At 36.0% G+C, this 27,625-nt stretch overlaps 2 protein-coding genes and 1 long non-coding RNA gene across 6 annotated transcripts; all 3 read right to left on the bottom strand.

Annotated features, from left to right (window-relative positions):
• Positions 1-5,654: 5,654 nt before the first annotated feature.
• On the bottom strand, positions 5,655-7,341 carry LOC139429132 (uncharacterized). The gene is made up of 2 exons (XM_071194622.1): positions 6,193-7,341; positions 5,655-6,081 (listed from the first exon to the last, which is right to left on the bottom strand). Exons 1-2 carry the CDS (start codon positions 6,822-6,824, stop codon positions 5,718-5,720), a joined length of 996 nt encoding a protein of 331 aa, XP_071050723.1. The 5' UTR covers positions 6,825-7,341; the 3' UTR covers positions 5,655-5,717.
• Positions 7,342-10,964: 3,623 nt separating this feature from the next.
• LOC139429128 (uncharacterized) lies at positions 10,965-13,976 on the bottom strand. The gene is made up of 2 exons (XM_071194620.1): positions 12,803-13,976; positions 10,965-11,883 (listed from the first exon to the last, which is right to left on the bottom strand). Exons 1-2 carry the CDS (start codon positions 13,111-13,113, stop codon positions 11,118-11,120), a joined length of 1,077 nt encoding a protein of 358 aa, XP_071050721.1. The 5' UTR covers positions 13,114-13,976; the 3' UTR covers positions 10,965-11,117.
• Positions 13,977-21,206: 7,230 nt separating this feature from the next.
• Positions 21,207-24,770, bottom strand: LOC139429127 (uncharacterized). Of its 4 annotated transcripts, XR_011639837.1 has the most exons (5): positions 24,044-24,770; positions 23,311-23,980; positions 22,423-22,646; positions 22,246-22,363; positions 21,207-22,182 (listed from the first exon to the last, which is right to left on the bottom strand). It is a non-coding gene; the product is annotated as an uncharacterized lncRNA (long non-coding RNA). The 4 variants fall into 4 exon arrangements; XR_011639836.1 differs by lacking the exons at positions 21,207-22,182; positions 22,246-22,363; positions 22,423-22,646 and adding exons at positions 22,678-22,973; positions 23,057-23,251; XR_011639835.1 differs by lacking the exons at positions 21,207-22,182; positions 22,246-22,363; positions 22,423-22,646 and adding exons at positions 22,699-22,719; positions 22,801-22,973 and having other exon boundaries at positions 23,057-23,980.
• Positions 24,771-27,625: the final 2,855 nt, after the last annotated feature.

Raw genomic sequence — 27,625 nt, 5'->3', positions numbered from 1 at the left:
TACAAGAAAGGAAAATTTAATTCCAACGCGGATGCATTAAGTAGAGTCGAGATAAACGCTTTACAAGAAGATCAATTGTCTATTCAAGTTCAAGTAGATCCCAACGAAAGAAACGACGAAGACGAATACAGCTTAAACAGCAATCAGATATCGGAACATGAAGACGACCAATCGATACAAAGACAAATCAATTCTTTTTCTATTATCACAACCTACCAACATCAATAGACATAACGTTAGGAAAACTAAAAATGTACAAATGCTATTTAAATCGAGATAACGCTTATAATGATCTATTCGAAACCTTAAAAGATTATGGAACTGATCAAATCTTTTATATTTATTGCAACGATGATATCTATAAGATGGCATGTAAAGTATTCTTAGACAAATTTATAAGAAAAGGCATGAAATTAAAAAGATGTTTAAGAAGAGTTGAAATTATAAACCAGCGCGAAAAACAGATCGAAATCATTCACCAATGTCATACAGGAAAAGCAAACCACCGAGGAATAGTTGAAACAATCAATGAAATCAAGAGAAACTATTCATGGAAGAATATGCAGCAAATGATAGAAAAATACATAGGAGATTGTGAAATATGCCAGAGGGCAAAATATGAACGTCATCCGATTAAAGCACCCTTATTATTAACCGATACACCGACAAAACCGATGCAAATTATGCACATTGATTTATTCAAAATAGATAATGCAACTTTCCTTACACTAATTGATAATTTTTCTAAATTTGCACAAGCTTATTACGTAAAAGATAAAAATGCTGTAACGATAGCTGATAACTTAATTGATTATGTTGGGTATCAATAAAAAATATGTTTATATTCTATGGTTGTAGCGGTGGCGCTGGGAACTAAAAAATTAATACAACAGAGACAGAGAAAGAGAGACGGCGTCGAAGCGTCTGTATCGTTTTGTACTGTCCGATATAATTTAAGTTAAAGTTGTTCTATTTAAAACGTCAACAAAACCATTCAATAATCTCAAAAGGCCATATTTCCATATATAATAAATATATAATAAAGAAAAATGAATGATGTGAATTAATTTTATTCATGTATTTTCCATGCTCAGTGCCCTACTAAAGTGCAAGAAGTGTGAAAAGGACGTGAAGTTTAATGTGAAAGGTGAGCAAGGTTTGGGATTCAAAATCTGTGTCGTGTGTGATTGTGACCCTACTGAAATTGACTCTTGTCCGAAAATATGCAACAAATCGTTTGAAATCAATCGACGACTGGTCTTTGTAATGCGTCTTCTTGGAATCGGCTTGCAAGGAATAAATCTTTTCTGCGGCATGATGGATTTGGGTCAAGGAATAGTGATAAACACCTATTATGCTTGTCTGGAAAATGCGTAGACTGCTGCAAAAGCCACGACCGACGTGCTCCTCGGAAAAGCTGCAGAGGAAGAAAGGATAAAGAATGTTGCAACAGGAAACGAGCTATCTCATTTGACCGTCTCACGGGATGGAACTTAGAGCAAGAGAGGATTTTCATCATTGTTTGGCGTAGTCACTTTGATTGGCAAATATTCCAATAAGGTTTTAGACTTGATGGTAAAATAAAAATTTTGTCAAGCCTGTAATCACTGGAGTAACAAAGATGGTACTGATGAGTTTGATGACTGGTAGGCAGAACATGAAGAAAATTTTACATGCAATCACAAAGGAACCGCTGGTAAAATGGAAGTCGATGGCATTATTGAAATGTTTACACGATCCGAAGAACTTCGCAATGTAAAATATACCAACTACATAGGTGACGGCGATACAAAAACTTACAAATCTCTTCTGGAAATACAGCCATATGGTGATGAATTGATAGTGACAAAATCTGAGTGCGTTCCCAGCCCTCATCAACGCACTAAAAACCTTCCGTAACCAAATAATCAATGACAAATCTCCAGGAAACCTCCTCCACGCTACTCAACTCCTTTGTAATAATCTCTCCAATGTCTAACATAACTATCGTCCATTTCAACACCAACAGCCTCATCCCCAAAAACCTTGAAATAACAGATTTCCTTTCCCGGTTTGACGTAGATATCCTGCTCCTTAACGAGACCAAACTCATCCCATTCGATAAAATAACCTTTCCCGTCTATATCATGTACAAAAAAGATTTCTCCTAGCCTCATCAAAAATCAAAGAATCCTCATCAAAAACTCCATCCCACACGTCAAAATCCCCCAACCCGACCTCAACTACCTACACCTTATCACACTCAAACTCTCCAACAACCTCCACATCTCAAGCCTCTAGAGCAGTCCCAGCTCCACTCTGACAGACCGAGACCTCTCCCAATTAATAATTCCCCACAATAAGATCCATATCGGTGACCTCAACGCCCGTCACTTTTCCTGGGGTTGAAACATTACAAACACAAAAGGCCGCACCCTCTTCAACTTCATGCAATCCCGAAACGCATTCGTCCTAGCCCCGCAAAAACCAACCCATTATCCGGACAATGGATCCACTCCCATAACAATAGATATCGCCATAGCCAAAAACCTCCCCGAACTCCCGGACCCAATCGCCCTCAATGACCCATCATCTGACCACTGCCCCGTCCCTATCAAACTCCAACAACAACCTCACTCCCCCAAAGAACAAGCAATAGTCCTAAACTTCCGCTCCGCCAACTGGTCCCTTTACAAACACATCATCAACAACTCCATACAAACAACACCCATCATCGACAACACACAACACCTAGACAACGAAAACGCCGCCATACCCCTCATCACCAAAACATCCCTTCATCGCACAACAACCCCTCCACACATACTAGCCTTAATAAAGGACCGAAACCGCATCGGGCGCCTCCACCAACGCACGCACAACCCTGACACCAAAACCAAATTCCTCCACCTTTTTTTTTTTAATTTATTAAAACCAGCTCGACATACATTAAAACATGTTACATCATGGTTGAATTCATATATACATTAACATAACGTCTAAATTCACTAAGGAACAAAGTAACTTTCCGAGGGAATCTAATTTAAGCTTACAGTAAGTCTTGAGGCATTTTCCTTTTAAGTCGCTGATGTAAATTTTTGAGACCCAAATCAAAGTTACTAGCACTGGAACACTTATTGATGTTTTCGTAAAATTTTTTAGTTACACCTCTTATAAAACTTTCAATACTCATTATGTTTAGTTCAGAGTGAAGTTGTTCATTGCGAATAAACCATGGCGCATCTACTGCCGTCTGTAGAATTTTGTTTTGTAGAGCTTGTAATTTTCGGATATTTGTTGCTGAAGCAATACTCCATACCGGGCAAGCATAGGTAACCAAAGATCTTATTAAAGCTTTATATAGCAACATAGTGCATTTAGTTTTCAGATGACTTTTTCTATTTATTAGAGGAAATAGTTGTTTCAATCGAGCATATCCCAAATTCAATCTGTTGTTTACGTGAATACCCCAATTTAATCGTTGATCAAGATGCAGGCCTAAGTATTTGACAGCTTTGTCTTTAGGATTCCAATAAAGTTCTGTGTTATTGATTACTATGCGTGTTGGATTTCGGTAACGCCGTAACGTAAAGATCTTTGATTCGCATTTGTCTTCATTCAGGTGTAAGGACCATTTAGTAAGCCATTGCTGCACGTCGTTAATAGCATCTTGTAGCTGTTGTATAGCTTCCTCCAAATCACTACCTTGGGTCATAATCAACATATCGTCAGCAAACAAAGCTTTTTCATTGCATCTTTGGCACGGTATATCATGCATAAATATATTAAATAAGGTTGGTGACAATATACCTCCTTGAGGAACTCCTGCTCTAATACATCTTGTATCTGAATAGGTCCCATTTATTCTCACACAAAAAGTTCGTTCTTGAAGATATGACATAAGTATTGCGGTAATATAGTCATCTAGACCTAGATGCAATAGTTTGAATTTTAATCCCTCCGTCCAAACTGTATCAAAGGCTTTAGCTACATCTAAAAAGGCGATAGTGGTGTATTGCTTATTTTCAAAACCTTTCTCAATGAATTCTGTAACACGCACCAACTGGTGGATCGCTGAATGACCCGTTCGAAAACCAAACTGAATGTTTGGGATAACATTTCTTTCCAGCAGCTGATCTTGAAGTCTTCGTATTATAACTTTTTCAAACAATTTTGAGAGAGTCGGTAAGAGGCTTATAGGACGGTAATTGGAGACAAGAGTGCTCTGTTTTCCTGGCTTGGGAAACATAAGTATCTTAGCTTTTTTCCAAGTCACCGGTAAAGTAACCAATTTTTAAACTTGAATTAAAGATATCAGTTAAGTGGCTAGTAATATTCGAAGGGAGGTGTTTTAGAATTAGATTTGGTATAAGGTCATGCCCTGGGGCCGTTCTATCGGGTAGATTGTTAATTAAATATGTGATTTCTTCATTTGTTACTTCTTCATCTACTCTTTCTATTCGCGGAAGATGAGTTTCATTGTATGCTTGAATAGTAACAGAAGAAGACCTGCTTTATCGAGGTATGTGAGGAGTAAATGTTAACTCAAGATAATCAGCAAAGGCTTGGGTTTTTCCTTCATCAGTAGAGAACTGATTCCCGTTATGAGTAATTGTAGGAATTTCTTCGTGTCTTCTCAGTATTTTTTTTGTTGTTATCCACATTCCCGGATCTTTATTATCCATATTGCTTAGAAGATTCTGATAATTAGCAATCCGATCGGATTCTAAAGCTTTAGTAATGGTATGAGTCAGTTTATTTAATTTCTGCTTTAAGTCGGGATCACGTGTTCTTTGCCAATTACGTCTGACCCCTCTTTTTTCTTTGATTAGGTCGAGAATATATTTGGGTGGTAAATAATAATTCGTTCGATTAGTTTTGTTAGGTTTAATAAACTTTCTAATAACATCTTTGATTGTCGAAGTAAGTAATGAGATTGACCTATCTATTGAGGTAGGATTTAAATATGAATTTTGTAAATTAATACTGCTCATCTCTGATTCAAAGGCCTCCCAATCTACAATTCCATTTATCAATTTAGGAATAGGCGGTTTAAAGGTAATTTCTTTTTCGACCGTGATAAAAACCGGGAGAGGATCAGAATTCAATTCCTCTATGACCGTTTGAGCTAAGGGAAGATTAAGTTTTTGGTGATAACTATATCCAGTATGCCAGGTAGATGATCGTCTCTGTATGGATAATAGGTATACGAGTTTGGCGTGTGTATTTGCATTTGATGTAAACTTGATAATTCTTCTAGACATGAACCTGATGGATTATCAGCTCGGCATCCCCATATTTTCAATTTACTATTTAGATCTCCAATTATTATAAGGGGACCATAATTATTCAATAGTTGACTAATTTCTTCTTTTATTAATTTACGGTTAGGTTGTCTGTATGCACAAATTATTGTCACTGGTGTCATGTTCTTTGGATAAAGTTGGACAGCAACCGTCTCTAGCGAAATGTTCACTAGGTCGTAGGGTTTATGTTTTAATGTGCGTTTGATTAGTATCGCTACACCGCCTGAAGCTGTTTGAGAGTTTCGGTCAAATCTATAGATATTAAAACCAGGAATTCGGAACTCTTCTCCCAGAACTAGATGAGTTTCGGTGATACATGCTAAATCAACATTATAACGAGCCAAAAAAGCCGATATTAAATTCTTCTGCTTCTTCAGACCATTCGCATTAAAGTTTAAAATATTGATGTTTTTGATTTCGTTTATGGGGAGATTAGGCATGTGGGAAGGAAAGGAATAATTCATTCAGTAAGTAATTTTTAATTTGCGAAATTAGTGGTGTAATGATTTGTTTTAGGAGGTTCATGATTGATGTAACAATGGTAGACATTTCGGGATTATTTGATGTTTTAGGAGGTGGATTTGGAGTACTGGTGTTTTGGGATGGTAAATTTTTTTGGATTATGTTGGCAAATGACACATTAGGATCTGATGTTCGGAAAGTGGATCTATGAATTGAGTTAGTGGTAGTTCTTCTCATCTGACGTGGGTGTAGTTGTTGTAATTCAGTGTGAGCGCGACAACCTCTGTAATTGGCTGGATGTTCTTCACCGCAATTTGCGCATTTTGGGGGATCGCTCTTTTTCTTTTTACAATCCTTATGATTATGCTCATCACCGCATTTTACACATTTGGGTTTTAGTGAGCAATAATTTTTAGTATGACCAAAACGTTGACATTTAAAGCACTGCGGTATAATTTGAGACTTTTTCCTCGGCTCTACTGTAATTAAAGCATTACATATTTCTTTGATATTAAAAATGTCTTTGGCTTTTTCGTTGGGAGCCAATTCAACCGCACATAATGGCATCGGAAGTTTAACTTTATTTAATAGTCTTGTAACACTAATTATAGGTAATGAATAAGTAGTCAATTCATCTTTTATTTCAATGTCTGTTAGAGATATAGGAACATTACGTAACACTACGGCTAAAGTTCTCTTTGTTAGATCCTGAAAAGTGTGAAATTCAAGTTTTTTCTCTGTATAATACTTAGTTAAAGTTCTATAATCGTTTATAGACGTAAGGTTGATTTTTAGTGAATTATTTTTGACAATGGTTGTAAATTTTTCAGTGGTTAACGCTTTAATATCATTGATAATTTCTTTATGGTTTGATTTGTTATGTAGAAAGATAGGAGGTACTTTAGGGCCTTTTTGGGATTTATTTTCCAAAGAGTTGTCATTAATATCATCACTGTTGTCTTCATTAGCAAGAACATGGAATCTATTTTGCGCTAAGAGATCTGGATTAAAAGAATATCGTTTATGAATGTCATCTTCTAGAGGTGATAACTGATCGGATCCTCGTTTTTCGCCCATACTAGATTCGGTCGAAAACACGCCCGCAGGCAGCTTTCCTTAAATATATTGCTTTCCATGATTTATTATTTTGTTAGATTAATAATATATGAAATTGTAAACACGATTGATTTTGTGAAACGAAACTGCTTACGAGACTCGCGATACTTGTTTAGAGCACGTGCACTCACTTTGACCGTCCGAATTCAACTCAAATTCCTCCACCTAAACAAAGTAATCCGAAACCAACTAAAAACACACAGAAACGAATCCTGGACCCGTAAACTCCAATCCTTAAATCCCAACGACAATTCCATCTGGCAAGAAATCCGCAAACTAAAATCCAAATTCAAACCCATACCCGACCTCAACTCCAATAACAATTCCCTCAAACTCACGGATCCCGAGAAAGCAAACCTCCTGGCCTCCCACTTCTCGAACATCCACAAAGCCAAACCCAACACATCCCCACAACAAAACGACATCGCTCAACACACACACAAAACTTCCTCTTACAAGAATACGACCCTCCAGATGACCTCCACCACATCACCCCATCAACCCTGAAATCTATTATCAAACACCTAAAACCCTTTAAAGCTCCTGGCAACGATGGCATCCCCAACATCCTTCTCCAGTACCTCCCCAAAAAAGCAATAGTCCAACTAACTTACATCACCCGCCATATACTCAAATTCCAACACTACCCCTCAGCCTGGAAATCCGCAATTATATAATTCCCATCCCCAAACCTAACAGGACCCCTCAATCCCCCGCTACCGTCCCATATCTCTACTACCCTCCATCTCTAAGGTAGTAGAAAAAATTATCCTTGACCGCCTCACCTCCCACGCCTTCGACCACAACACAATCCCCAACCACCAATTCGGCTTCCAACAATACCACTCTACCACACACCAAATCTCCCGCATCGTCAACGACGCAATACACAAACTCAACTCTCGCACCCACACCGCCCTAGTTTCCTTCGACCTCGAGAAAACCTTCGACACCGTCTGGATCGAACGTCTCATCCACAAACTAATCCAATCCAAATATCCACCCTACTTCATTAAATTAATCCACAGCTACCTCACCAACCGAAAAATCCAAGTAAAATTAAACTCGACCCTTTCCCATCCCAAAGAAATTCAATCCGGCGTCCCCCAAGGCGCTGTTATTTCCCCCCACCTATCAATGTCTTCACCTCAGACCTTCCCCACATTCCTCAAACCAAAATCGCCACTTACGCCGACGATACAGCAATTTATTCCCATTCCAGAGACCCCAAAATAGCTATGCTTTCCCTCCAAACCCACCTCAGATTCCTAGAAAAATATTATAACCGAATTCATAGTATTCACCAAAAATAACCATCTAACCAGAATCCCCCTTTTCCCTTAAAAATCTCCAACATCCCCCTAAAAACCGAAATCAAATACCTATAGTCGAGCCGTCGAATTTGTGCAGTGATAAATCACCGTGACAGGTAGGTAAATTTCTCACATCGAAGGTCGCCCTGTTCGGATTCGTCAAAGTAAGTGACCACACCCCTCCTGGGGGTAGCGCACTGAGCGCGTTACTGGGGACAAAAAAATAATAAAAGCCGCCGACGCACTGTAAAAGAAGGTTTATTGTCGTATAGTGTAGCTGCGCCTTATAGACCCTGGCGGGAGTAGGCGGTTACATAACGAAGGAACCGACTACCCCTTTTTTTGTAAGTACCTGTCACGGTGATTTACCACTGCACAAATTCGACGGCTCGACTATAGGCATCACACTCGACCAGAGACTCACCTTCTCCAACCACATCCAAAAATCCATCGCCAAAGCATCCTCCACCATAAAAGCTATATACCCTCTGTAGCGTACACAGCCTACCTTCACATAGAAATTAAAATTTTTTATCAAATTACCCAAATTGCTATGTTACCATTTTGTTGATATTTTGATGTAAATTTATTCGATTACAAACTTTCAACAAGACGACACGTCTAACTTGTAATTCTAAAAAGAGTTTAAATTATTTATATAAACTACTACTACTCTTTACCCTCTCATATCCAGAAGTTCGCTATCTCTGAAAAACAAAACTCTCCTCTACACCACCATCATGCGCCCCTCATTAACGTACGCCGCCCCTATTTGGTCTAACGCCGCTCCAACCAACCTTAAGAAACTCCAAACCTGCTAAAACAAAACCCTCCGCATTATTTCCAACTACAATCGATACATAAACATCCATCACCTCCACGAAATCACACAAACCAAACCGATCAAACAAGTCCTCTCCAAACTCAACCAAAAATTCTATAAGAGCACCAAATACCACCTAAATCCAATAATCCAAAACATAACCAGCCATCCCACGCAAGACAGGAAATACCGATTTCCTCACGAAATAAACAACCTAAACCTCATGCCCGACATATAAACAAGCACATACTCCCAAAACATACAAAACCCCTACAACTGACAACCCCCCCCCCCTTTTCCCAATATCCCCAAAACGCCCCAAAATCCCTAACCTCAAACAGCCCAAACATTTTTAACCACCTGGGTTGAAAGAACCGTTTATGGCGTCCAGCGAGTTGCTGAAAAAGAATTAGAATAACTGGCTGTGTATATGTATATATATTTATTATTCCCCAATACCCCCTGTAAATATCCCCCCTGTAAATACCCGCGATATATAACTAAAGCAAACTTAAAATGCTCTCTGCCCCAGATAAGTTTAAAATGAAATATTTAAGATATATTACCTAGTTCTTAAGTGAAATGTAATTACCTCATTCAAAAAAAAATTATAATTAATAAAGTTTTATTTGAATTTGAATTAGGTACTCGCGCAAGTACCGGTGTGCGATCGAAAATGGTAAAATTGTGCCTTTTAGTTTTAAAACTTTTAATAAAAAGAATAAATAAGGAAAAAGTGACTAAAACGCGGCCCACTATGGGCAAACACAAACTGGCGGACACGAAAATTAAAACGTACGTCAACTGACGAACAAGATTTAGACTCCACAGTTACTACGGAACACTCCGTAGCCTCACAAATTTCCGACGAAATGGAGGTCTCCAGCGACGAGTCCCAAGGCCCTAAAAAACTCAAAATTAGTAAAACAATAACCTCAAACCCTCCCGTAACCAAAATTTCCAAACAACCAGAACCCATTCCCTCAACCTCAACCGTAAAAATCATCGCTACAATCCCCATGTCGAACAAATATTCCCTTCTTCCCGAGGAAATAGCCTCCATAAAAAAAGCCCCAATCCAATCCCGTGCACACATGCACATCGACGGGTTCTCAAACCACTCGAAAATCACCACCGACGTCAAGTGGGTCGGTTAAAATAGCTATAGCCTAAGATATTCTAATGGTCAATGTACAATCAACACGACGAACCCTGATGCCAGAAGAGATATAATAAACCGACTCCGCTCCAGCAACGTGTCTTTCCATACGCATACGCCAGAAGAAGAGCGGGAAAAAGCCTTCGTCCTAGACGGACTCCCGCATCAGATCGAACCTAAGGATATACAAGAGGACATACTAAACGAATACGACATCGAAGTAAGCAAATACTTCAAGATGGGAGGAACGAAATTCCCCATGTTCCTGGTAACTTTCACAAAAATTAAATCCTTGAAAACGATCCAGGAATCGATTAGATATGTCCTCAGAACACGCGTGTTGTTCTGGGATCATGTTAAGAATAACAAAATGCTTATTCAGTGCAAGAACTGTCTGATGTGGAGACACTTAGGCTGAATTTAGTGCTCGACCGACGGTCGGCGCTGATATCCGAACGTGCGTACCTATATCATAGTAAGTGCATCGGTCAATTCACTGCTGCGCTGATGAACAACAGCGTGCGTACGGCTACGCAGCGCTGACGAAGACCGTCGGTCGAACGCGTCCGCCCGGCGAACGTCGGTCAGCTGACGGGCGGTAAAGTATATGATGCAATTCATTACTTGACTGATTCATCGGCGCATGTACAGTCACATCAACAATATGAATATTGATACTGAACGATTAATTACTGAAGTGCGCCTTCAACCACAGTTATGGGACTTATCTCATAATTTATATAAAGACCGTGCTGCTAGGTTAAAAGGATGGCTGGCTCGAATCTATCGGATGGTACCAAAAAAGATATAGGTAAGTAAAAAAGATGATACGTTCACTGAATAAAACAAATTTTATATCATTTTATTATTTAATTTGTAATTAAAATATACAATTGTCTTGCCATGGCACTGCACCATTGGGGGAAGTGAAATAGTTGGCGAATTTATCCCTCAATGTATCACCTGACCTGGTTTCTATTGATATTAAGGTCTTGCAAACCATCAATGGTATACGTATCCTCTTCTCTGTAACCATCTCGCTCTCTTACGAAATTGTGCAAAACGCAACAAGCTTTGACTATTTTTATTGTATTCGGCACGGAAGTGTTCATAGGTCTGTGGAATATTCTAAATTTATTTGTCATTATTCCAAAAGTAGATTCGATATATATTCTTGCACGACTTAACCTATAGTTAAATACTTTCTTTTTACATGTCATATTACTACGTACGTAAGGTCTCAAAATTTTATTCGATATACCGAATGCGGTTGTGTTAGGCAATGGTGTTGGAGGTGGTAAAATTATTTCGCCGTTGTGCAGTTTGGTATACAACGTAGTATTCTTGAATATTGAAGAATCGGAATCAGTTCCACATGAACCTACATTTATGTATGTAAAGCGATAGTCAGCATCGCACATCGCCAATAAAACAATAGAATAATGTTTTTTGTAATTAGCGAACAAGCTTCCACTATGTTCGGGACGAATAATTCTAACATGCTTTCCATCTATACATCCAACACAGTTAGGTAAGTTTGCCTTATGTTTGAAGCCGGCTGCTATTGTGAGCCATCCGTCTTCTGACCTAGGGATCGAAAGACATTCTTCCTGAAGTACGTTCCATATATTTGCACATACTTCTTTTACAATACCACTGATGGTTACTATACCAAGCCGGTAACTAAAATGAAGATCTGCGAATGTTTGTCCAGTCGCAAGAAACCTAAAACCAAAATACACACTAATCATTTTATTTTCTTGTAGACAGAAGCATACAACAACGGTGGAAAACTGCAAATGACCGGTATGTTAGATGCAGAAATACATTAAAAAACACCAGGTCTGGGGCAGGAGGTGGAAAGCTGAAAAAATATGTATACTTCGACCTGATGGAATTTCTTGATAAACATCATGCGGTGGGCATCGAAGATTCACTTCAAAAAAGTCAATCCACAATAACTAATATGACACCAAGAAGCGAAACCATAGAAGACACTAATGTTATCACAACGGCTCTACCGACAATGAGTACAACAAGTAATACTCAAAATTCAATAAGTTCTAGTACAGAGGGGACTTCCCAAATCACTTCTGTTATTCCACCCAACTTCCCAGGAACTAAGAGAAACCGTCTAAAAAGGAATAAAAATGATGCGGAAAACGACGAATTTGAGAGGGAAATGGTAAAGATGTTTAAGGACAACACAGCCATGTTGCAAAATGACGATATGGCATTTTTTGCTTCTCTTTTGCCAATTACTAAAAATTTTACCATACAGCAAAAATTACATTTCCGCTCAGAAGTAATTAAAATCGCAATGGAAATAACTAATAACTCTACTTTAAATGTTGGTTATGGTCACCCTGGATCATCTACTGATTCTTATGGTCGCCCTGAATCTTCCATTTCCTCTATCATTTTAACATCACCAGCATCACAAGCAACTATCTTTGCAGATGGAGGTGAATCTCACGAAATAAGAGTAGACGAACACTCCAACATGCAAATCGGAGGCGTCAATTCAAATTCTGATTTATCAGATTATCTTAACCTTAAATAACTTTTTTATGCTTCTGTATAAACACTACTTAAAAAGTTATTTGTGTATATATATATATATGAAACTTTATACAATACGTACCTTAAAGTGACGGCCACTCTTTCCGTTGGTGATACTGGAGCTCTAAACATATTTTGACGTTTTATATTTTCTTCAAATTTTGCTACTAATTCATCAAAACATCTGATAGACATTCTAAAGTAGTCGAAAAATTTGTCCTCGTGCTCTCGTAGTTTCGAATATAACGTGCTAAATTCTCCTTGTAACTGTCTTTGTGCAATTATTGGGTGAACATGATAGCGTCTTCTATTTTTATTTCGACTTCGTTTTCGAATATAATATCCGAGTATGATACAATTCCTTAACGCGTTCATTTTTATTGGGACTGTCATTGGCTGCTTCCGTTCGTCAAGTAGCGAAGCACTGAACAAACAGCGAGCTGACGCTGAGCGCGTTTCGTCAGGACCGACTCATCAGCGCAGATTGTCGGTCGAGCACCAAATCCAGCCTTAACGTCCAATTGTTACGCGAAACCCAGGTGCGTAAAGTGTACAGGCGAACACAAAACAGCCGAGTGCGCGATAAACTCTACCGATTGTCCGAAGTACGCAGAAGCCCTACGAAAACGAAACGTAAGACTTCCTCAAAAACCACCAACTATCTCCCAAAAGATTCTTCCCCCAGCTCCTAAAAACAATGTCCACCCCGTGGAACATTATTGCCGGCAACAAAACCGCTCCTCACGTACCAATCGCAACAAACAAGCACATCCGATTTGTTTGAACTCACCACTCCCATGTCGGAACTAAATAACCTAATCATCCAATGTCTGAACTAATAATCGCCCACCTGTAACGGTTTTGTTTTCCGTTACTTATATTTTTGTGTTTGATTAAAATTCTTGTCGTCTGAATTTTTAAAAATTTGAATTCAGATTGTTGTTAGAGACTGGTTTTGGTCGGTTTTGGTTTCAGGTTGTCGCTTTTTGATTGGTTCGAAGGTTTGTAACGAGCGACGGGTGGTTGATTTGCCAGTATCGTTCTAATCTTTGAGTAAAGAGAATCATATTATCTTACGCTCCGTAAACGTTATAAGAAAGCGTAGTTATTTAAGAAAAAGTTTTCAATTGTTGAATTTTTGGTTGGGTTAAGGCTTTTTCGTCACATAAGGTACGTTATTCGATTGTGTAAATCTTGTTTAATAATTCTTTTTGATTTGATGATTCTTTTTTTTTTTGTTGTAGTCTTTTAATTTTTATTTTCAATTCTATTTTATTTTTTTTGGAATTACTATTGTTGCATCATATAATTTTTTGTGCCAATAATTTTCAGAGATTATTGGAGAAAATTGGGATTCAGATAAGAAATATATATATATACAGTGTGTCCCCGGATTGTGTCCCCGTAAGGTATAATTGACGATAAATTTTTGAATTCAAATTCCATCTTTTACAATTAAAGTCTGGATGTCACAAAACGAAATATAACCAAGTTTTACGTTAAATGTTCTCAAACTACCAAACTTAACGCAAGAAGTTTGTTAACCGTTGCAGATAAAGTGGTCTTTCTGAGCAATGTACAGCAAAAGTTGATTAAGATAAAATGTTTGTTATGTTAAATTATAGCCATATGCGGAATTTTATTAATTTAGTACATAAAAGAAAAAATTAGTTTTTTCTTGATAATTTTTTTCTTTTATTTCGTTTTACAATAAAAACAAATGATCTGAGTGAACTAACAATTATCATTTGATAGCTCAGCTTTAGCCTATTGTCAAATATTAATTGATCATGTTTACATTACAATATAAAATATTTATAGTGCAGTGCTATGGATTGGGGAACATTAGTTACAATGCAGTTTTAAGGCAATTTGAGGAAAAATTTGGATTTTTAGTACTACAAAAACAATTAAGAGAGTTGTTAAAAAAATTCAGAAACAGGCAATGTGGAAAATAAAAGAAAGGAAAAAAAGCTTTTAGATGAACATGATGTGGGGTCGATTGTTGCAGTATCAAACGCAATGGATTACGGTAAAGTATCGTTAAGAGAAAGGGCAGTTCAAGTCGGTATAAGTAAATCCCATGTACAAAGAATTTATCGAGAAAATAAAATATTGCTGTATAAACCAAAATTTAATCACACTATCGAATTAGGTGATGAAGCAAAACGTTTAGATTATTGTTTGTGGCTTGGGTACAAAATTTTGAAAGACAAAACTTTTTTAAAAAGCATAATATTTTCGGACGAAGCATCGTTCACCACTAATGGAGTGGTTACATCACAAAATTGTCGATTCTGATCAAAGACTAATCCACATTATCGCATAATTGTAAACGCTGCTTGTAAACGCCAGTATTCCCAGAAACTTCCTTCATAAACGGCAATTTGAATCAACACCTATATTTGGAAATACCAGAAAATTGTTTATTTAATTATCTTCACGGTGTGCTTTTAGAAAAACGCAATAAATTATATTTTCGACAAGATGGTTGCGGCACACATTCGACCATTTTAATTAAAAAGTATTTAAACGTTATTTGGAAAAAGATGGATTTGTAGATATGGTCCGCAACCATGGCCGTCAAGAAGTCCGAATTTATCTATTATGGGATTTTATTTTTGTGGTTATGTAAAACAAAAAGTGTATGTACAGGGTGGTTCAAATTCGATGTCCGAATAGGCTAACTCGGAAACTATAAGAGTTAGAAAAAAAGTAGCTTACATGTCATGATCTCGTTTTTCGAGAAACTGCTAATGCCGAAAACCTCATAGCGCTATCGTCTTTTGTTTTTCCCCTAGAGGCCAAAATTGGAAATATCGTAAAACCAGCAAGTGCAATTATCTTCGTTATTATTATAGGTGGAGTATTATAACTAAGACATTATATGGACACTTTTTTACAGAGAATTGGATGACGTAGTCAAAAAAATTTTTTCGGTTTAGATTTTGAGATATCATCACAATTTTCGTTTTTTTAAATGGAAACAACCACTGATTATTCGCTTATTAAATTCGTTATTTTTTTCTGATTACAAAAATATAGGGTTCGACAGGTCTATTTCTTATTGTTTTAGAATAAAGCCAAAAATAAACTTTTTTTTTAAATTTCCATCTAGTGTCATCGACGAAATTAAATTTACAGTTTCCTGTAAATTATGGTACTATAACTAAAAATTAAAGAAACAAATTTCTGATGTTTGAAACAAATAAATTTGTTGAACTGTTTAATTTATATATGTTTTACACAAAAGTTGGAATAGATTGCATTATTTCACATTTTTTATTAATATTTAATATTATTATTAAATGACTTAATAAATTATTGATAGATGGCGCTCATATATTTTTCTTTTGAATTCAAATAAACATAGCAACATTTGTTTGTATTCAAAAAGTGTCACTTTAAAAATCCTGTTTTAAAGATGAATTACGAAAACTTTGAAAAGTTTGACATGTTAGAATGTTACATATTACAAAATAAAAGTAGTGAATTGGCTGCAGAGTTGTATTTTAATAGATATCCGGAAAGAAGGCAGCCAAATGCGAAAATATTTAGTCGTTTAGAAAAAAATTTAAAAACATTCGGTTCTTTTAAAAAGCCTAGACCAAAATCGTATTATAAAGAAAATGAAGACGAAGAAATAAATGTTTTAGCGGCAGTTACAGCAAATTCGTCGATATCAAGCCGCGAAATGGAGAATGATCTTGGTATTTCCAGAAATCGCTGTCTTCGTGTTTTTCATAAACACAAGTATAAGCCATACGTTCCTCGAATCATACATCATTTACGAGATGGTGATACCCAAAGAAGGCTTGAATTTTGCCGTTGGTACGTAGATCAGGTTAATGAAAACCCAGTTTTCAGTAGAGCAATTATCTGGACCGATGAAGCACACATTAGCAGTGCGGGGATATTTAACAGAAATAACCAACATATATGGTCGAACGTTAATCCCCAAAATACCATTGAAAGGCGTACTCAAGGTCGCTTTGGTTTTAACGTATGGGTAGCATTGCTAAATAATGAAGTTTTGGCATATCAAATATACCAAGAAAATTTAAATGCGGAACGGTATTTAAACATATTAACAAACCACATTGAAAGATATGTTGATGGTTTACCTTTACGTGATGCGGAAAAACTATATTTTCAACATGATGGCGCTCCTGCGCATACTGCTAGGCGTATAACTGATTTTTTAAATATTAATTTTGAAGACAACTGGATTGGTTCCAGCGGAAACCATCGGTGGCCACCAAGATCACCGGATTTGACGCCACTGGATTTTTTTCTCTGGGGCTACATCAAAAACCAGTTATATTTAATGGATAATGGAAATATAAGAGAATTAAAGATAAATTTTGAGCATTGTCTCAATTCTATTCCAAATATAAGTATATTTAACGCAATAAACAGTGTTAGAAAGCGTTGTGAAATTTGCATCGAAAAAAGAGGAGGTCAATTTGAGCATTTTTTGTAGCATTGTTTTAATAATATTTGGAAAATAAAATTATTAGTATTTGTTGTTAAATTACTATTTTTTTGCGTTAATAAAATATTTATAAATACTATTTGATCTAACAAAAACAAATAATATATTAAATAATGTCAATCTTATAGATGTGAAAATTTTTAAAAGTTATTCATAAAGTATTAAGAAATGTAGGTATGTAGTAAACCTACAATTTCTAAAATCTGCCACTTAATAATTTATCAAGTTGCTAATAAAATAGTGTGAAGCAATGCAAGTCATTAAATATTTCCGTATTAACAGTTGGTGTAATAAACATAATTATTTGTTTTTAAATACCAGAAGTTATCTTCTTATTTAATTGTTAACTTTTTAGATTTTACCTACCGCCCCGTAATTTACAGGAAACTGTAAATTTAATTTCGCCGATGATACTAGATGGAAATTTTATAAAAAATGTTTATTTTTGGCTTTATTCTAAAACAATAAGAAATAGACCTGTCGAACCCTATATTTTTGTAATCAGAAAAAAATAACGAATTTAATAAGCGAATAATCAGTGGTTGTTTCCATTTAAAAAAACGAAAATTGTGATAATATCTCAAAATCTAAAACCGAAAAAATTTTTTTGACTACGTCATCCAATTCTCTACAAAAAAGTGTCCATATAATGTCTTAGTTATAATACTCCACCTATAATAATAACGAAGATAATTGCACTTGCTGGTTTTACGATATTTCCAATTTTGGCCTCTAGGGGAAAAACAAAAGACGATAGCGCTATGAGGTTTTCGGCATTAGCAGTTTCTCGAAAAACGAGATCATGACATGTAAGCTACTTTTTGTCTAACTCTTATAGTTTCCGAGTTAGCCTATTCGGACATCGAATTTGAACCACCCTGTACACTGAAAATGTTTTGTTAATCTTATGATTTGAAAATCTGCATTTTGCTTTTATATCCTAAATTAATAAAATTCGGCATATCACTATAATTTAACATAACAAACATTTTATTTTAATCAACTTTTGCTGTACATTGCTCAGAAAGACCACTTTACTTGCAACGGTTATCAAACTTCTTGCGTTAACTTTGGTACTTTGAGGACATTTAACGTAAAACTTGGTTATATTTCGTTTTATGACATCCAGACTTTAATTGTAAAAGATGGAATTTGAATTCAAAAATTTATCGTCAATTATACCATACGGGGACACAATCCGGGGACACACTGTATACAGCTAGCGAAAAGTAACCCCCCCTTTTTAACTTCCGAACAGATTGAGATATCAATATGAGCAAAAAAACGTCAGGTTCTATATTTTATCAGCACAAATATTTTCTTATGCAAAATTTTGCTATCGCTTTTAGTTTTTCCGGAAAATGGATCCACTTTGCTTTATTAAATGGAACACCCAGTATATTATGGTATCTTCCGAAAGATGAAACCAATACGAATCCAACGGTACCTCACAAACAAATATCAGTTTATTAGTTTTTCGCATAAAAATTAAACAAAATGCGGAATTTCGCCGGAAAAACCAACGTATCTTCGTCGACTACCTGTCGAAATACAATCGGCCAGTTAAATGGTGGACGGTAGGTATACGCTCGAGCTAAGATGGATTTAAAATTGATAGTTCCCTTACTTATTTTTGAAGTATATTTTCAGAGAATTTCCCAGAAAAAAAATAAATGAATTCAAAAACACATTGATATAAGGTGAAGAGATAACGTTAATTAGTTAACAGCTTTCAGTCATCACTTTATATTATAATATAAAGAAAACATACTTTTTGTCAGATTTGTTAAAAAATGTGACGATTGTCAAAAATTCAAACACTCAAAACATAATATCGAGCCAATGAGACAATTACCCAAAAGAGTTGAAATATAGACTTCAACAAGCTTGGGCAGATGCAGAACAAAATTTGAATGCATCCAAATATAATCGAAAAATAAAATACGACCAAAAAAGGTATAAAGTAGGAGGATGAGATTTTATTACGAAATGAAGTCGGTTCAAAGTATGAATCATTGTGTAACAGTCCGTATAAAATTGTAAAAGTTAGTTCGCCAAATGTAGTAATTAATATTAATGATAAATGTATTGAAGTACATAAAAGCAGAATAAAATTGTATAAGAAAAAAAAAATTTAGTCTATAAGAAACTTTTTTTTTAAGCGGTTACGAGGTATAGTGTAATAATAATAACAAATTGTTAAGTAAGTTAAGATAGTTAATAGTAAGCACTAAATGACGCACGTTATGTATTATATGTAGCGGCGGTCATTGCTGGGAAAGAGAGTACGCTTCAACTACTGAAAGGTGGCACGTCGTGTAACTTAAGTGTTGTCAATATAATGCATTAATTAAGAGAAGCTATTATGAATTATTATGAAGAAATATGTGATTAATAGCAGACAATTGATTGTGAATAGTTTTGTTGGTAATTTATCGACACCACCACATTTCGTTGTAAGCGGCATGGCCTGCAGCAGTGAATGTATAAAAAATGTATGAAAAGTGTTGAAAATGGAAAGGGGGTAAGAAATATTTTACCTGGCTTACGACTCGTTACACGAATTGTGGAAAATTAGCGATATAGTTTCGAGTAGGGTAGAAGTATTAGAGTGTACGGAATATAAAAATTATTACGACAGCGTGACGATGTGGTATCAACAATGCAAGGTGATATAAAATCGAATATACTGGTTGCTTCAAACGGTGCACCAAGTGACCATTTATGCGTAACTAAAGAACGTACACGAGAGTATACGGTATGGATAAGGTATTACTGGATTTAAATTTGCACGCATTAATGAAGATATGAAGTGAACAAAAAGGAAAAAAAGTGACGTTTTGCGAATCGAAAAACAGAGTGTACCGAATGTACACTCTATTTTGAATGGCCCAAAACGACAAAAACGTGCTGCTGGTATAAGTCGCTCGGGTACTCCCGTATCAAGAAGATCCACCCTGAGCACTTCAACAAAATCTAAACTGCTCCGTAATATAGAAGAGCGTTCAAACCAGCGCACATCAAAAATCAAAAATATTAATTCTTTGCCAAAGGTTCTGAGATTATTTGTAGCATCACTTCTCAGAAATTTTGCAAAAACCAAGAAGGCTCGGCGCTACAGCAACGAGGAAAAGGCACTGTTTTTGTCAATTTACAAACATGGCCCTCGTTGCTACAGATATTTGAAAAAAATCCTATGTCTTCTGTCAGTGACAACGTTGAGGTTCTGTCACTTTTTTGTGGTATTAATGAAAAACTGTTTTGTCACTTGAAGAATATTTCAAGTCAAATGCCGCTGCATGAACGTTACTGCATACTTATCTTTGATGAGATGAACATCGGGAAGAATTTAAGTTTGATTGTAACGGACAATAGTTAGCATGTTGAAAGATTTGTGGAGACAAGGACAGAACGAGGTCATAAACTTGTTGATCATGTTTTGGTGTTTACGATTCGTGGCGTTGCGAAAATGTGGAAGCAACCAGTTGCTTTCTATTTTGCGCATGCAGCTGCGAATCAATATACTCAAAACAATACTCAAAGCATTGATCATGCAAGTAGTACGAGCAGTTCATAAACTAACTGAATTTCGCATCGTAGCATCTGTATACGATGGCGGCTCGTGGAACGTTGCCGCCTTGCGTAGCCTTTCGGTAGAATGTGGTAGAGAGGGTAATCACTTCGTATACAGTATTGATGGCCACCAAATTATTCATCTTTTTGATGTCCCTCACATGCTGAAAAGCATGAGTAATAATTTGATGACCAAAGGTATTGTATTCGAAGGAAAAACAGTCAAGTGGAGCGACCTTCATAGGCTGTACGAGTTAGATGGGGATAGTGGAGCATTCAGAGCTACCAAGCTCACGATTACCCACGTAAATCCTACTAACCGTCAGAAGATGATGTTAAAACTTGCCGCGCAAGTTTTCAGCCGGTCCACCGCTTCCCTCCTAAACATTCTATCGAAGACAGGTGTTATGGATGCTGCGGGAACAGCGATATTCGTCAAGTTCATGGATGACTTATTTGATTCCATGAATTCGGTTTCTAGCTCCACAAAGCCTTTAGCGTGCCAATTAACTAGAACTCCCAACATCTTGCATTTTGGGATAGTGCTAGGAGGCAGTTAAATTGTATTAAATTCTATTCCGGTGGTAAGTGTGTAGGAAATCCGCCAACGATCAAGCTACTGTTAGCAACTATTGGCAATGTACGATATTTATGGAATTCTTTAAAGGGGATGGGTTTTGAGCATCTCACTTTGAGATCTTTAAATCAGGACCCTTTAGAGAATATCTTTAGTGTTGCAAGATGTGGTGGTAATACGAAACCATCCACCTCTCAGTTTGTCGATGGTTACAAGACAGTTATTCTAAGTAATACTGATCGTTGTGGCATTGGGACGAATTGTAAGGACGATGGTGACGATTTCCTTCTTTCATATCAAATCCTGCTGGGCAATGATCCAGGTAACACCGTGTGGCAACCACCACAATTATAAATTAAAAATCATAAATGAATTCATCAAAATATAAATCATAGTAATAAGTTCTTTTTTAACAAAAATTGTAAATCCATAGAGATACAAAAAGTGTTGTTTATTATTATTATTATAAAATAAAAAGTCAAGTCACGTTGTAACGCAAATTGGTTTTACTCTCTTTTTAAATTGTCCCACAAATTGGTGACTCCGAACAAGAACTAACCCGACATCGAAAAAGAAGTAACCCAACGTTAAGTTATAAGAACCAATAAGAACCCGACGTTTTGTAGAAAGAAGTAAAAGATTTGACGTAAATTAGAATTGTCTTCGTCGTTTTCTTCATCCAATTCTCCCCAACCTCGCACCACTGACCGAGCCTGCTATTTTTCCACAACGACTTGGTGATACCTATCCAGCGACCATCCACGAGTCTACATCCGGATTTTTAGAGACGAAACCTACATTGCAGGTATTTCGATTTCTGGTAAGGGTTAATAAGTGTTGATCAGCAATATAATTATTTAAACCTAAATAAGTATCCTACCACAATCATGAATACTTCTGGTGATCAAAGCGTTGACATTGTCACCAATATTAGATTGCCTCCCTTCTGGAATGCAAATCCAGGTGCATGGTTTCACCAAATTGAAGCGCAATTCAACCTGTCAAGAATAACTAATGATAAAACAAAATATAATTTGGTAATTACGCATTTGCCTACCGAGATAGTTTCGATTGTTTATGACATCTTCATCAATGGCAATCAAATATCCAGACGAGCATTAACTCTGTTGCTGCTCGACTTAACGAACCTGACATAGCAACAAATCTTTGCTATAATTGTAAGATGTTAAGGTATCGATCACCTCGTCCAAGAAGTTCTTCCAGGCAACGTCAAAACCATATTTGTTATTATCATTCCAAGTATGGCGATAAAGCACGAAACTGCGAAAAAGAATGTGTTTTATAATTCCTTTAAAGACAAATCTTTCAAATCATCTTCACAGAACCAAAAAAACTGAAACAAGTTTCGCTAGAGAACAACAATTCAATAAATTCAAAACTTGATTCAAAACAATTCAATGAACGACGAACGCACCCGATAATTAATCAAATCAGTTCTCGTCTTTATGTTTACGATAACCAATCCAATTTAAATTTTCTGATTGATACAGGAGCAGACATCTCTGTGCTGCCTTATAAATTCTTTCGTAAACATAAGAGAGATACCATTTCTACATTAACGGCTGCAAATGGTACGCCAATAATTACCTATGGAAAAAAATTGTCAACATTAACATTGCAATTAAGAAGAAATTTTCCACATATTTTCACAATTGCTGATGTTAACAAACCAATTATTGGCGCTGATTTCTTAAACAAATTCGACATTATCGTCGACATCAAAAATCGTCGTTTAATTGATAATACTACCAAATTATCTTCAATAGGTAGCATCAAAAAATCTTTTATACCAATACCCAAACTCTTCTCTATCGAAACTAAATTCACTTCTCTCGTTAAATCTTTCCCAAAATTAACTTCATCACCTAATTTTTTATCTCCAATTAAACACACAACGCAACATCGAATCATTACAAACACTCACTTGCCGTTTTGTCGTCCAAGACGTTTAGACCCCATAAAATTTTCTATCGCTAAAAAAGAATTTGAACACATGGAATCACTTGGAATCTGTCGGCCATCTTCTTCAAAAGTTTCTTCCCCATTGCACATGGTGCCTAAAAAAGATTCGAATGATTGGCGGCCATGTGGCGACTATCGTCAATTGAACCTTGCCACAATACCTGATTGCTATCCATTACCTCATATCCATGACTTCAATCTGCATCTTCATGGTTGTACAATATTTTCTAAAGTCGATCTTGTATGTGCATACCATCAGGTACCTGTGGCTGAAGAAGATATTCCCAAAACAGCGATTTCAACACCATTTGGCTTATTCGAATTTTTGAGAATGCCGTTTGGCCACAAAAATGCCGCCCAAACGTTCCAACGCTTCATGAACGAAGTACTTTCTGGTCTAGATTTCATTTTTGTCTATTTGGATGATATCCTTGTCGCAAGTAAAAACGAAGAAGACCATTTACTTCACTTATCAACACTCTTTGAGAGGTTAAGCGCTTACGGTATCAATATCCAACCATCAAAATGTCTTTTTGGAGTTTCCTCTTTAGATTTCCTTGCGCATGAAATCTCTTCAGAAGGAATCCGCCCTTCTCAATTGAAAGTAAAATCTATTAATGATTTTCCAAAACCTACATATTTAAAGGAACTTCAAAGATTTTTAGGGATGATAAACTACTTTCACAGGTTCGTACCAAATTTTTCAGAGATATTACGACCTCTTTATAATTTGGCAACTTCCCTTCGTTCCAAAACACAACTTATACTTTGGTCTCAAGAAAATTCCAATTCTTTTGTTTCGGCCAAAAGTGCTTTAGCAAATTCGATCGCTTTAGCTCATCCTTGCCCTGGTGCTGCTTTACATTTAACCACAGACGCTTCCGACACTGCTATGGGAGCCGTTCTTTCGCAAGCAGTTGATAATTTTACAGCACCACTTGCTTTTTATTCAAAAAAGCTCACTTCTACTCAATCGAAATATTCCACTTTTGATCGTGAATTATTGGCAATTTATTCCGCCATTAAATTTTTTAAGCATTACCTACATGGAAATCATTTTACAATTTTTACTGATCACAAACCGTTAATAAATTCCTTTTTTAGTCTTGCAGATAAAACTCCTCGCCAAACCCGTTACCTAAATTATATAACACAATTTACCTCAGATATCAAATTTATTAAAGGTGACTCTAATATTGTAGCCGATGCTTTGTCACGAATCACTATTGAATCCCTTTCATCTAATTATCCATCGCCTGAGGACATACGAGCAGCCCAAGTCAAAGATGACGAGTTAAATCATCTTCTACGCAATCAATTTTCGACCAATACTCCATACCAATTATCTCTTCAAACGGTTGCAAATACAAAATGCAAAGTTTGGTGTGAAACTTCTTTAACTTCAAACAGAATTTATATTCCTAAAAATTTGAGAAAAGATTTCTTTGATAAATTTCATAATTTAACTCAATCTGGCATTCGATCAACACTTCACAATCTTAAATCTCGCTTCTTTTGGCCTCACATGTCTAGAAACATTCAATTATGGACAAAAGCTTGTCTAAATTGCCAACAAGCGAAAGTTCATAGACATATCAAATCTCCTCCTCAGAACATACCCATTCCGAGAGGTAGATTTGAACATATACATATTGATTTAATTGGTCCTCTTTCCCCATCACTTGGTTGTACTTACATACTAACCGTTATTGATCGGTTTACTCGATGGCCTGAAGCGTTTCCCCTCAAAGATATAACCTCTTCCACCATAGCGACTACATTACTTCGTCATCATTTTTCAAGATTCGGTATACCTCACACTATTACCCATGATCGAGGCAAACAGTTTGAATCCAAACTTTTTTCTCAATTTAATAAAATACTTGGTATCCATCAAATACACACTTCCACATACCATCCACAAAGTAATGGTATTTTAGAGAGATTTCGCCGAACTCTCAAAACCGCTATTACTGCTAGTAGTTCTGGTAAAAAGTGGAACGACGCTCTTCCACTCATTTTATTACGACTACGATCTACATTAAAAGAGGATCTCGGTTGTACTTCCGCTGAATTAGTATACGGTCAAACACTCCGATTGCCCGGAGAATTCTTTATTACTTCTACCTCACAAGTGGAAATTGAACCACTTTTATCAAATTTGCGACAGAGTTTCTCCGCAATTAAGCCAATTTCTTCATCATTCCATTGTTAATCAAAACCTTTTATTCATAAAGATTTATTTAATTCAAATTATGTTTTTGTTAGAATCGAAGGTCGTCGACCTTCACTTAATTTTAGTTATGATGGACCTTATAAGGTTATTAAAAAATATGAAAAAACCTTTAAGATTCTTCGTAATAACTTACATGATACCATCAGCATAGATCGTTTAAAACCTGCATTCATTTTGAACGATAAGTTGCATGACAATTGAATTAAAATTTCTCTTAATATACTGTTTGATGTTGATTTATTTTAATTGTCCTAATCGATTTCGACCACTTGGTCGTCCTCAGAAGACGTCTACATAACGTACAATTAAATCAAAATTAAATAGAATACAATAATACAAATAAACTTATGTCAGAAACTATACACATAAATTAAAAAATTCTCCAACATGAATATTTTTTAGGTATTATCTGTATTTTCACGTGTTATAACACAGCGCGGTTGGAGGGTTGGAGTTATAGCGAGGTTATTTTTAGATTTTTTGTTATTTATTAGAATATTTCTTAGAGTATTTTTTGTTTTAAAAGATAAACATATATCGTATTGTTTAAATACGTTTTTAATTTTGTGGGAAATTTTTCCAGGAAATGATATTGATCTATATGTTGTATCGTTCACTTTTTTGTTATTGGTTAGAGTAGTGCTATTAGATAAATTGGTTTTGTGTTGTATTTTGTTTATCAGTTTATGTATTCTATATGTATTCTATAAAACGTCCCTGTGTGACGATATGAGTGCATGTGGCGTTTTTGGAAGGAAAAAATCAACCGAAATTCAAAACGTCAATATTGATTTTATTGATTGCAAATTGATTTTTATAGATTTTTTTTAATATTTTAAAACTGTGTTATCTGCACACGAATGTATAAAACGTTCTTATTAACCTTTTCTTATATACATGCACATTTGGTCATTAAATATTCCTGTTAGTTGAGGTAACAAAAAGCATTTGTGCGGGAAAACGCGTTTCCCGCATGTCCTCCCTGTGCGGGAAATAGGTATCTAGATGCTATGAGTACATAAAAGTACTTTACCTGCCGCTAATTGCTGTCAATTTGAAAAAAATGCCGTTGAACAGCTGGATTTGAACCCGGTACCTTCTGTATGAAAGCGCACTTCCCTCTCCACTATATTACCGACCTTTGATACATAGTGTAACTTTACCGAGGTATATTAACAAAACAAATCGTTTGACACATGTCATAATATTGGTAAGTTAGAATATCTTCATATCGTTAAATTTTGCGGTTGGCGATAAAATGTTGTATGCAACACGTCAGCAAAGTGTCTTTATCGAACTCGCCTGTTACTCGCCTCGCTCGCTCGACTCGCAAACTCAGACTCGTTCGATAAAGCATCACTTTGCCGACTTGGTACATAAATAACTATTATTATAATAAATGATTAGTAGTCCTATTATTATAATCTTTTGGATGACATGAAGAATCTTGTACAATCAATATGTCTAGATTCAGAACTAGCAAAACAACTCACCTTCGGAAGAACAAAAGCACATGCTATCATTACAAATGTAACTGGAAAAGTTTCTTATGAAAAATTATTAGATCTATTGCGGAAAGAAAAATTCTCAGTGATAGCTGATGAGAGCACAGATCAGTCTACCATTAAACACATGGCTCTTGTTGTAAGAACTGCAGTGAAGTTCAAAGTTGAAGACAACTTCTTGTGTCTGTTACCTGTAACACATTGCAGTGCCGTTGTATTACATCAAGATTGCAAAGAATTTTTGAAAAAGGGAGTATTCCTTACAAAGAAAATATGATCGGATTTACGAGCGAGTTCCCAAAGAGTTCTCCTTTGTGAATGGTGGAGAAATAGTCTGAATACTCTTTCAAGAACTCTTTTTTGTGACGAAGCTACATTTACTAGAGATGGAATCAACAATTTTCATAACGAACATTTGTGGAGATTCGAAAACCCTCATGCTGTCCGAGAAACCCATTTCCAGAGCAGATTCTTCGTAAATGTTTGGGCTGGAATAATTAATAATGTTGTTATTGGATCGCATTTTTTCGACGGAA

This window comes from Onthophagus taurus, chromosome 2 (genome assembly GCF_036711975.1).
Source record: "Onthophagus taurus isolate NC chromosome 2, IU_Otau_3.0, whole genome shotgun sequence".
NCBI classification, from domain to species: Eukaryota; Metazoa; Arthropoda; class Insecta; order Coleoptera; family Scarabaeidae; genus Onthophagus; species Onthophagus taurus.
This window is presented reverse-complemented; position numbering and strand designations above follow the sequence as displayed.

Bases quoted from the DNA above. Each gene is read 5' to 3' on its own strand.
- LOC139429132 (XM_071194622.1), bottom strand. From the start codon at position 6,824: ATGGGCGAAAAACGAGGATCCGATCAGTTATCACCTCTAGAAGATGAC. The intron at 6,082-6,192 runs GTGCTTTAAATG...AAAGAAAAAGAG, and splicing joins AAGTCTCAAATTATACCGCA to CGATCCCCCAAAATGCGCAA.
- LOC139429128 (XM_071194620.1), bottom strand. From the start codon at position 13,113: ATGACAGTCCCAATAAAAATGAACGCGTTAAGGAATTGTATCATACTC. The intron at 11,884-12,802 runs GTACGTATTGTA...TTTTGGTTTTAG, and splicing joins AGAGTGGCCGTCACTTTAAG to GTTTCTTGCGACTGGACAAA.